This window comes from Pan troglodytes, chromosome 12, assembly GCF_028858775.2.
Source record: "Pan troglodytes isolate AG18354 chromosome 12, NHGRI_mPanTro3-v2.0_pri, whole genome shotgun sequence".
Classification (NCBI taxonomy): Eukaryota; Metazoa; Chordata; class Mammalia; order Primates; family Hominidae; genus Pan; species Pan troglodytes.
In genome coordinates, this window is record NC_072410.2 from 13,268,725 (window position 1) to 13,280,912 (window position 12,188).

At 40.4% G+C, this 12,188-nt stretch overlaps 1 protein-coding gene across 19 annotated transcripts in view; it reads left to right on the forward strand.

The window, feature by feature from the left end:
* The window catches only part of SEPTIN10 (septin 10), an 87,727-nt gene that overhangs the window by 55,256 nt on the left and 20,283 nt on the right, over nucleotides 1-12,188 (forward strand). For 11 of the 19 annotated variants that reach the window (XM_016944399.4, XM_016944383.4, XM_001140511.6 and 8 more), the window contains one exon: nucleotides 6,275-6,407. The exons of the other annotated variants lie outside the window; for them this stretch is intronic. In XM_016944399.4, the coding sequence (XP_016799888.1) occupies nucleotides 6,275-6,407 (133 nt within the window). The remainder of the gene's footprint in view (nucleotides 1-6,274; nucleotides 6,408-12,188) is intronic. 19 annotated transcript variants of the gene reach the window in all.

Below are 12,188 nucleotides of genomic sequence, written 5' to 3' on the forward strand. Positions count from 1 at the left end.
AAAGAAGGGGAAATTAGAAAGGGAGATTCTTCAGCTTAGGTCAGGCTACGGACTGGGTGGGAGCAGTGGCTGGAAGAAACTCAGTAAGTTTAGGTCAGGCTACAGAGTGAGTGGGAGCAGTGGCTCACTATTGTCTTCCTAAGAGAGTAGACCTTTCTACTGTATTTCTGGATCACTTGGGTAAAGTTGAGGCAAAATGTCTCTTCTGGTTCTTTGTCATATGTGATTAAATGATTTGATAAGGCTTTTGTAGCTCATTATTGTCTGATGTATTAGGAAGCTTTTATTTTTTATAGTTTCAAGAAGTTATATCTGGCCAGGCGTGGTGGCTTATGCCTGTAATTTCAGTACTTTGGGAGGCCAAGGCGGGTGGATCACCTGAGGTCAGGAGTTCAAGACCAGCCTGGCCAACATGGTGAAACCCTGTCTGTACTAAAAATACAAAAATTAGCCGGGTGTGGTGGCGGACACCTATAAGCCCAGCTACGTGGGAGGCTGAGGCAGGAGAATTGCTTGAACCCAGAAGGTGGAGGCTGCAGTGAGCTGAGATCACCCCACTGCACTCCAGCCTGGGCAACAGAGCGAGACTCCATCTCAAAAAAAAAAAAATTTATATTTGTTCTCTCGGGAGTCTTTTCCTATTTAATTTGGTAGTTGTTGTAATTTGGTTGCCATGTAAAATCTGTCCCTCAGTATTATATCTATCTAGCAGTAAAGACAAGTTACGCAAACCTGTTGGGTGACCTTTATGTGACTGTACTTCCTGGCCCTCTTTGTTGCCAGAACTTCTGTTTGTTTTTCCACTTACATTTTATTGAATGGGTATGCTGAGTCATGGTGGGTATCCTAATCTACCAGCACCAAGCGTAGGCTTGTCACGAGGCCCACGTAAATAGCACTATAGTCATAGTTTAATTAACTGATCTTAACATTTTATATTAATTATTTCAACCATTGGAAACATGCCTTTATAAAACTCTTTAAATCCCCAAGTTTAATAATTAAAGATTAACCTAACTAATCTCTTTCCCACAGTTAATCACCTTTAACTTTTTAGCACAAAATCACTGTCATTGAAGTATTGTGGGACCTGTAGCTTTGAAAGGAAGATTTATGCTTAGTAGTTTAGAGTTGTTTAAGTATTTGACGTAATTTTAGTAAAACTTCATGTCTTTGGAACTCTCAAGAACTAAATAGTTCTTCAGGTAGTCCATAGTAGACTTGGAAAAAGTTCACTAGGCTTATTGGAACTGTACTTGAAACACAAACATGTCCCAATTGAAGGAAAGGACTTTTCTTGATGACATGAGCATCTGAGATTTTTTTCTTTCTTTCTCTTTAGTTTTCAACTTTAAATCAGTGAGATTTGCAACAACAGTAGTATGTTGGCATTAAATATTCATGTCAGGCCAGATGCAGTCGTTCACGCCTGTAATCCCAACACTTTGGGAGGCCAGAAAGGTGGATCACTTAAGCTTTGGAGTTTGAGACCAGCCTAGGTAACATGGCAAAACTCTGTCTCTACAAAGAATACAGAAATTGACCAGCTGTGGTGGCATGCTCATATAGTCCCAGCTACTTGGGTGGTAGAGGCAGGATGATCCAGCCTGGATGACAGTGAGACCCCGTCTCAAAAAAAAAAAGAAAGAAAATTATGACAGCAAGCTACTTTTATGCTAGAAAAGGGAATAGTATAGCAAGAAAATGTTTTTTATTTAATAAATCTATGATAAGAAACAATGATTGCATTAGTTTTAGAATACTAACTTTATAGACCATTCTCTTTCAGATCTGACTTTCTTTACCACCTTTTGAAAAATAGTACAAGTTTCTTTACTTGAAATTGGCCTTGTAAATTTACATTGTCAGAAGTTGGAAAGCAGCACGATGAGATGCAAAATATGCAGAAGCAGTCCATTACTTTCTGCTGCTGAGACACCACATTGGGGCAATCTGATTTGTGGTAGTTGGGAATATGGATTTTGGAACAAGTCTAATCTGGTTCAAATCCCAACTTTTTACTTTTCAGCTATGTTCCTTTGGGCAGATTACTCTCTGTGCTTTAGTTTTCTTATTTAGAATGTCAGGGCTTGTTCTTCAGGGTTGCTGTGGGAATTAAATAGTCAACATAAAGGAGTCCAGAAGAGTACCCTGCCAGTAGCAGATATTCAACAAATGTTAGGTCTCTTCTCTTCACCAGGTGGATGTATTTTCCTTGTGAACAACTCAAGTGCTCGTATAGATTAATGAAGCATTGTTTTAAAAAACTTATGTTTGTTATGCATTCAAGATTTTTTAAATAATTAAAAAAAAAATTTTTTTTAATTATACTTTAAGTTCTAGGGTACGTGTGCACAACGTGCTGGTTTGTTACATATATATACATGTGCCATGTTGGTGTGCTGCACCCATTAACTCGTCATTTACATTAGGTATATCTCCTAATGCTATCCCTCCCGCCTCTCCCCACCCCACAACAGGCTCCGGTGTGTGATGTTCCCCTTCCTGTGTCCAAGTGTTCTCATTGTTGAATTCCCATCTATGAGTGAGAACATGCCAGGTTTGGTTTTTTTGTCCTTGCGATAGTTTGCCAAGAATGATGATTTCCAGCTTCATCCATGTCCCTACAAAGGACATGAACTCATCCTTTTTTATGGCTGCATAGTATTCCACGGTGTATATGTGCCACATTTTCTTAATCCAGTCTGAATTCAAGATATTTTTACATCAAGCTTGTCTTTAAAGACTATCAGTCATGTTGGACTAGTGAAATGTAGTGAGGTTTCTAAAGATGAAGAAAGTAGCTGATAAATATAGGGGCTTCTTTAAAAAAAAAAGATCACAACAGAAAAAAAAAGGCCTGATACTAAGTAAAATGCCTCCTTGGGGTGTGAGACATGTGATGTCTAGGGTATTTTGCACATTTGTAATCTCTGCTCTTAAAGAACATGTTTCTGCAAGTGTTTAGGATCTGTTCCTGCTTGGAACCCCTCCTGTACATGCCTCAAACTCACCTCTCAGCCTTGGTAGCTGTTGTGTAGTATTTCTTACTCTGCGTTTCTTTGAACTTACAGAATTCTATACTTAAAAGCTTAATGTCTCCAGTTATAAAATTTAAGATTAATAAGATTTAATTCATATTTTGAAATTGATTTTATAAGCAATAGAAATTTCTCACTAATGTAACTGGAAAGTGAATTTGTATTCTCTGTCAAACCTTTGGGATATTCTTATAGCAAGCCCAAATGGAAGGGCTCAGTGTTTCTGACATATAAGAAGGCTTATTATACCTCCAAAATTCTACACATAGGAAAGGGCAGCTACTGGTAGAGTTCCAGGATAGTCCTTTCTCTGCTGGTTATGCTGGTTAAATCTTCCTCCTCTTCCCAGAAATTTGTCATTCTATGAACATTTATAGAGAAACTGAAATGTCTAGAGAGCTCTGCTGGATAGTCACAGAGATGAATGAGGCTTCATTTTCTGTTCTCAAGATTTGTGACCTATGAGAAGGGAGAGATGGGCAGGATATAAATGCCATGGCAGTGCTTGGAAGGAACAGTTAATTCTAACTGGGGAGTGTGGCAGTCACTACGGGACTGAACGAAGGAGGATGAACACAGAAATGAAAACTTACAAGAAACTGTTTTAAAGGAAGGGGCCAGGGGAAGAAGAAGAGAGCGTCCTGCTTCTAGTGAGCAAAGGCAGCCGCCCCAAGCTTCTTAAGCCGTTTGTATTTATTGGGTAGAAAGAACAGGGAGGAAGAGGTAACGATTGGTCAGCTGCGTAATTGATCACAGGTTCATATTATTGCTAACAGGCTTCAGATGTGCCCTGTAGATAATCACAAGAAACACTTGTGCCTGGGTCGTGACTGCCCTCAGCATTCCTTCTGGATGGCAGACGCAGTTTGTCAGTTTGCTAACATTCTGCATTTATGAGAATAGTTTGCTCTTTACTAATATAGCCTCCAGTGGTATACTGAGTTGATCATGACCCTCATTCTTTTGGCCTGCAAACGGGAGAGTGGGGGAGACTTTACAGAAGAAGTTACACGTGAATTTGCCCTTGAGGGGTAGAGGATGAGCAGGACAGCATGGGGGTAGAAAGTGGACAGTGGCCACAAACTGAAGCCTGAAATGCCAGATTCGTTCTAGGAACAATGAACAGGTTGGTGTGGCTGAAACCTGAGGATAGGATATCAGAATTGTTTGGTGAGAAATCAATCTGGAAAGGTAGAATTAGGCCAGAGATTATAAAGTTTCTTGAGTGCAATTTAAAGGAGGTGGGACCTTATTCTATAGATAGCATAACTTTAATGTGGTGAGAAAAGATAATGAGATCTGTGTTTTTGGTGGAAAATCTAGAGGGTGACAAGAACAAAGTGAAAGAAAGAGGAACTAGAAGCTCAGAGATGAATTAGGAGATTGTTGCAGTAGTGAAGGCAGAAAATCACAAAGATCAGGTTCGGCTGTAATCTGGTATCTGTAGAAATGGAAAGAAGGTTATATTAAGAGACTTAGCTTCAGAAGCTGAACTAATGGACCTTGATAAGATAGGGAGAATAGGGTAAGGGAAGAGTGAAAGATGACTTAGGATTTCCAAGTTTCTACATACAGTGATTCCAGTGACTCTAGTACTCCATATCAGCACTAACACGGGTGGCTTCATATTTCATGCTATAGGAAATTTCATGTTTTGGGTTACCATGTGTAAAAAAATATTGGTACCTGTTACATATATGAGGCTGAACATGAGATGTACAGCAGGTTCTTGAATAACAATGTTTTGTTCAATGTCATTTTGTTGTAACATTGATAAGAAAAAAAATTGATTCCCGGCGATGGCCACTGTCTGTGTGGAGTTGGCATATTCTCCCTGTATCTACAGGTTTTCTCTGGGTTCTTCATCCCAAAGCTGTAAGCGTTAAGTTCATGGCATGCCTAAATTGTCCCAGTCTGAGTTGGGTGGGGGTGGTGTGAGTGTGCCCTGCAATGGAATGGCATGCTGTCCAGGGCTGATTCTCACTTAGCTTCCAGGATAGGCTCCAGCCACCCATGACCCTGAACTGGAGTTAAGCAGGTTGGAGAATGAGTGAATGAATACATATTATTGTAACATAAAAATTTATTGTATACATTGTGTATACAATACACAAATGTAGGACAATAAGCAATGCGGTGTGAAAGTGCTCAGTAACCCTGCCATATTTGTTATTGTTTTTGAATTACATCGTGGTAGGAGGTGATCTTTACAATTTTCCCTTTGCAAACATCTATTCCCTGATTTCACCTCCACCATAATGACTGCCATCACTCACTGATGCACCAAAAATTGGGTAATTAATTGTCCTTCTTATTTTTGTTAATTTTTCTTAAATGTGTATATAGCTAACATTTATTTCAGTGTTTAATATTAGAAGGGTTTTGAGTCTTTATTTAGAAGTTTGGTAATGTTTTTGTGACCAGAAATATGCCATAGGAACTTAATTCTTGTTTATATCAATTACCCTACGGTAAAAATTGGTTTAATCATACATTGCTTCACTTAAAGTTACAGTTTTCAAGAACCTATTGATGGCATTAGGTGAGCACTTGTATTTTTGAAAGTTTATTGTATCACTTTTTTGTTTGTTTGTTTGTTTTTTGAGACAGAGTCTTGCTCTGTTGCCCAGGCTGGAATGCAGTGGCGCGATCTTGGCTCACTGCAACCTTCACCTCCTAGGCTCAAGCAATTCTCCTGCCTCAGCCTCCCGTGTAGCTGGGACTACAGGCGCACGCCACCATGCCTGACTAATTTTTTGTATTTTTAGTAGAGACAGGGTTTCACCATGTTGGCCAGGCTGGTCTTGAACTCCTGACCTCAGGTGATCTGCCCACCTCAGCCTCCCAAAGTGCTGGGATTACAGGCGTGAGCCACCAGGCCAGGCCAATTATATCACTTTTTTTTTTTTTGAGACAGAGTCTCGCTCTGTCACCCAGGCTGGAGTGCAGTGGCGTGATCTCAGCTCACTGCAATCTCTGCCTCCTGGGTTCAAGTGATTCTCCCACCTCAGCCTCCCATGTAGCTGGGATTACAGGCACCTGCTATCATGCCCAGCTAATTTTTTTATTTTTGTAGAGACAGGGTTTCACTATGTTGGCCAGGCTGGTCTTGGACTCCTGACCTTAGGTGATCCACCTGCCTCGGCCTCCCAAAGTGTTGGGATTACAGGCGTGAGCCGCCATACCCGACCTAATCACTTTTTAGCAGGAGAGTAACACAAATAACTTTTTAGTCTTCAAGAGACCTATGAAGCCAAAAGACATGAGTTCCATGGTGAACGTCAGAGGAAGGAAGAAGAAATGAAACAGATGTTTGTGCAGCGAGTAAAGGAGAAAGAAGCCATATTGAAAGAAGCTGAGAGAGAGGCAAGTATGCTGGTTTGATGTGATTTGCATTTATTTTTTAGATGTCCTATTAATTTGGAGGATTTATTCCAAGAATTTGCTTGAGACTCTTTTGTAGGCTACTTGTTCTTTAAAGAGTAGCTTTTCCAACACATAGTATTTGAATGTTGACTTAGAATCATAGCCTGAAATTAAATGAAAACTTTGGCCTTCTTTTTTTTAAAGCAGTACATTTATGGAGTCACTAATTGTTGAAATTCTTACAATGAACTGGAAGCTGCAGCAGCTACCCTCTTGGGTGCACACATTTTTCTTTCATGAAATCCATGCCTTGAATCCACAGTATACAATTTTTAGGTGCCTCATTCAACCAGTCTCAGTGGTGGTTTGTCTTTGTTAGTGCCAAGGCTAAAAGAAGAAACACCACTGGATGTTTTCTTATGCCTAGCAGGGTAAGCCACATTTGCCACAGGCCAACTCCTGAGGGTGGTGGGCCTCACAGCCACAGTGGCAACACAGTGTATGCGTCTTACTGTGATGCTTCCCAAACTATGACCTTCCCTTTGTCATCTCACTCCTTTGACTGAGACCAAAGAGAATTTTGGCCTTTTGAGCAAATATTCTTCCATTAGAAATGGTTTACCAAGGGCTTGTAATGGACTAGGTTACTAAGAAGTATCTTAACCATGAGCTATAAACATTTTTACTATGGCTTAATAAAGCCTTTTTTGAGTGTCGCTGGGGTGGTTGTTTGCCCTGAAATGGATATTTGTGAAGGCTGTGAAGTAGCTTTACTTTCCATTTGAACTCGGTCTCTCAGGATGTAGTTAGGTGGTCTAGATCAGTGGTCCCCAACCTTTTTGGCACCAGGGACCCGTTTCCTGGAAGACAGTTTTTCCACGGACCAGGGGAGATGGTTTCAGGATGAAACTGTTCCAGCTCAGATCATCAGGCATTAGATTCTCACAAGGAGCGCACAACCAAGATCCCTCACATGCACAGTTTGCAGTAGGGTTTGCGCTCCTGTGGGAATCTAATGCCACCACTGATCTGACAGTAGGCGGAGCTCAGGCAGTAATGCTTGTTTGCCCGCCACTCACCTTATACTGTGTAGCCCAGTTCCTAACAGGCCATGGACCAGTACTGGTCTGCGGCCTGGGGATTGGGGACCCCTGGTCTAGATGACCTTGGGGTAGCCCTGGCACCAAAAAAATCACTGAACTTCCGTAGTTTTGTTTGCTTCTAGTTCTGAAGCAGCAATTTAGGTTTTGAGTAAAGCTATTTTCTTGAAAATACATGATTTCTTGAAGAGTTAATCTGTAATCCAATTGTGCTAGTTTATTATTTCAAATACACTTACAGTACTTGCTATGTAAATGAACTGTGCAGGAAATGGTTTTGTAAAAGTAATAGTTTACTAATTTATTTATAATGCGAATTTTGATGTTTTATTTGGAAAAAGTTCAAACAACAGAAAAGTGAAAGTATAGGATACCTATGTCCTTCCCCTTACCTAAGAAAACAGGAATACCATAATCTCACCCAATCTTCAGTCCTTATTCAGATTTCCCCAGTTGCCCCAAGATTGGCTTTCAAAATTGTTCCTTTTTATTTGGTGATTTTTCTGTTTTTGTTTTTGAACCAGGATGCAATCACAGATTGCATATTGTACATGGGTATTATGTTTGTTTAGTTTCTTTTATTCAAGAGTTTCTCATATAGCATGAATCTTAGTTTTACCAATTCACTAATAAAAAGATACCATTCAAAACATTATTTAATTCTATATTAAAGGACGGTTATTTAAATATGTCCTTGCCAATATTGTTGTGAAACAAATATCCCTTAATTTATCTTTTGTATAAATCCATATTTCTATATGTAGCTTTGTAAAATGATGTGTGCTTAGATAATAGTGTGTGAACATTAGATGACTAGAATGGGGAGATGCACAGAACAAATGATGTCTCCAAATATCGTTGACGTTCTGTCTTCCCTATTCCTTTATTGACAAGATTCTAGAAGAACTCATGAGGCATGTTGCATATGACACACGGATTTCCTATATACCCTCCCCACTTTAAGAAAAAGTACAGTTTATATTTATTCCTCAGGTTACATGACCATCATTATTATTACTACCCAATTTGATATGTCTGTCTGTATCTTGGAATAATTTTTTCATTTAACATTTATGCCCCTTGTATTTCCAAAAAGTATGCTCGGTAATTTACAATTTAAAAATGCAGCTACATTACAACCATGAACATGAGGAGAACAGGAGCCTTATAATACAGGGTATGAAGAAGGGGTTTGCACAGAGGGCAGCTGAGAGCCCTGGTTGAGGGAATTTTTAAGTGAACACAAAGACTGGGCTCTAACTTCTAGGCAGGCAGGGCAGAAGGGACCACACAGAGTTTAGATGGAAGTCATCTGCTAGCTCAGCAGAGAGAAATATTTTCCCTGGCATTTATTTCTAATTTCTAAAAATGGGGCCGGGCATGGTGGCTCACGCCTGCAATCCTAGCACTTCGGGAGGCCGAGGCGGGTGGATCACTTGAGATCAGGAGTTTGAGACCAGCCTGGTCAATATGGTGAAACCCCATCTCTACTAAAAATACAAAAATTAGCTGGGCATGGTGGCAACATGCCTATAATTCCAGCTACTCAGGAGGCTGAGGCAGGAGAATTGCCTGAACACAAGAGGCAGAGGTTGCAGTGAGCCAAGATTATGCCACTGCACTCCAGCCTGGGCAACAGAGCGAGAATCCGTCTCAAAAAACAAAAAAAAAGATACTTTTTTTTGTTTTTTGAGACTGAGTCTTGCTTTTGTTGCCCAGGCTGGAGTGCAATGGTGCAATCTCAGCTTACCGCAACCTTGGCCTCCCAGGTTCAAGCAATTCTCCTGCCTCAGCCTCCCGAGTAGCTGAGATTATAGGCATGTGCCAGCATGCCCAGCTAATTTTGTATTTTTAGTAGAGACGGGGTTTCTCCATGTTGGTCAGGCTGGTCTCGAACTCCTGACCTCACGTTATCCTCCTGCCTCGGCCTCCCAAAGAAAAAAGATACTTTTAAAAGGATCTTTGAGTACGAGAATGTGTCGTGTCCTTAAAAGTAGTGTTTACGAAAGATACAGCATTGTACAGTAGTCCCCCTTTACACTCAATATGGCTTTCTGAGGTTTCAGTTACCCATGGTCAACTACGGTCTGAAAATACTACAATAAGATATTTTGAGAGAGAAAGAGACCACATTCACATAACTTTTATTACATACATTGTTATGATTGTTCTATTTTATTATTAATTATTATTGTTAGTCTCACACTGTGCCTTAACTTTACTATAGGTGTCTATATATAGGAAAAAACATAGGGCATGGTACTACCTGTGGTTTCAGGCATCCTCCTGGAGTCTTGGAATGTATCCCCCATGGAAAAGGGGGGACTATCGTACCATATTGATGACTTAATATTCTTAAGAGAATTGGTGACTATTGATAGCACAAAAGATCCCTTGTTTTTAATGTTTTGAGAATTTGAAAATGTATTTGAATTAACTGCCTGTGGTAGTGAATAATGGAACCATGAATGCATGCTTCATGTGTATGGAATAGTTGTTGATAGCCAGGGCTGGAAATGCCACCCAGCGTGAATAATAGTCACATTCACACCTCCATGCCCCCTTGTTTAATGTTTCCCTCTTTGTAGTTTTCCTGGAATTTTTTAGTCAACCTCATGAATGGTGTATAAAGTGCTCTGTGACCTTTCAAGATATTTTAATATTCATGTGAGGTATGCAACCTCCATTTGAGTAACCAGAGAGCTATCTCCAGTCATGTGATAGAAACCTGCCCTTGCTGCTTCCTTTCCAGACTTTGTCCCACTCCTGCTCCTCTCCCACATCACCGATGCACACGTGTGCAGAGGACTGCCACTCTTTGTTTGTGCCACCGATTTGAATGACATCTGGGGAGTGTGCCCTTTAAACACACACACATACCTAACATGTAACTTTTTTAAAAGCAGGAACCATTTAAATAAGCAAATACTAAGGAACTGATGCTTCTCTGAAAAGGCATCCTCTGGAATAAAAGCATCTTATGTTAGGAGGGCCTTAATCGATTATCTGTTTTATCCTTGTTTCCCTTGGAATACTTCTCCTATCAGGTGCTCACTGGCTCACAGGACAACGTATTCCACATTTGGAACATAACAGTTTTATTAGACCAGAGTTTAGCTCTCTGGTTTCTTCCCTCAGTCTCTGATTTTCAGTGAAATATTTCCTCAAATATTATGTCTTTTTTTTTTTTTTTTTTTTTTTTTTTGAGATGGAGCCTCACTCTGTGGCCCAGGCTGGAGTGCAATGGCGCTATCTCGGCTCACTGCAACCTCGGCCTCCCGGCTTCAGGCAATTCTCCTGTCTCAGCCTCCCGAGTAGCTGGGACTACAGGCGCACACTGCCACACCTGGCTAATGTTTTGTATTTTAGTAGAGACGGGGTTTCACCGTGTTGCCCAGGCTGGTCTTGAACTCCTGAGCTCAGGCAATCCACCCACCTCGGCCTCCCAAACGTCTCCCCCTTTCTAGACAACGTGGTGTCTTAGAAAAAGATAACATAGCCAGGCGCTGTGGCTCATGCGTGTAAACCTCCGTGAGCCAATGAGCCTGTAAACCTCAATGAGCCACCACGCCCAGCTATGTCGTCTTTTTCTAGACACCAAGTCCTGCTTTGTTTGCATGAATGCCAGGTTTCTACCCAGAACTAAAATGTTAATGTCAGATTTACCTAACCAGATCAGAGGACCAAAAATAAGGTTATCTTTTAAAATGTAGATTCTAGACACTGGTTGTGTTGTTAGAGGGCACAGCACACAGCTGATTCCTATGGAGCTGGCTTAAGACCCTAGATTTTTTTTTTTTTTGAGGTAAGCCACAATTAAACCAGGTCCACCTACATTCTTCCTTGGACCTTGTCTCTTTGAACTGCATGCAGAACTTCACATAACTTTCATCTGTATTTCCTCTCATTGCTAGTTCTTCTACATCTTTTAGAATTCTTTTATGAGCAGTATTGTGTGCTCTGCTGGGGGTATAAAAATGAAAAAGACATAGCTCCTAAGTAATCCTCAGGGAGACGTTGCTCCCACAGTTACCCCAGCACATGTGTGCTAAGGGTTTCTCTTTTGCACCTGTAACAGAGCACAGGACACAGAAAGAACTACCCAGGGTGGCAGCTGGAGCAAGCTGAGTTTCCTATTTTTTGTTATTAACAATGGCTAATATTTATCGAGTGCTTACTCAGTGCCAGCCATCATGGTAAAAACGTTAGATAGATGTTTTCTTTTGGTATATCCCAGTTGTTTTAAAGCTTTCTTTTTATTTGTAAGTTTCCAGAGTTTTATGCCCTTCATAGCTTTGAGAAATATGCCTTCTATGATCCATATAGGGCATTGCTTAAGTTGTGGAACAAAATAAAGTAAAAGGCCTGCCCCAAAATTGACATCTAAGCTGACGTTGCTCCCTTTATATGGTTTATCAAGATGATTTTCAGCCCCAAGGAGGTGAAAAACTGCTGAATTGTATTCTTTAAATAATTTTTTCTTCTGCTTTTTTCACTTAAGAGAAATCTCTTGAAACTCATTTAACAGTTGTATACGGGAAGAATAACCCCTATAGGTTCTTAATTGGAATGACCCCTTATTCTCAGATTAACCAAAACAAAAAAACAAGTTTATTAGCATGTATATTTCACATATACAGGGGTGATACAGTCAATGAGTAGTTCTCAAAGAGGCGACTGC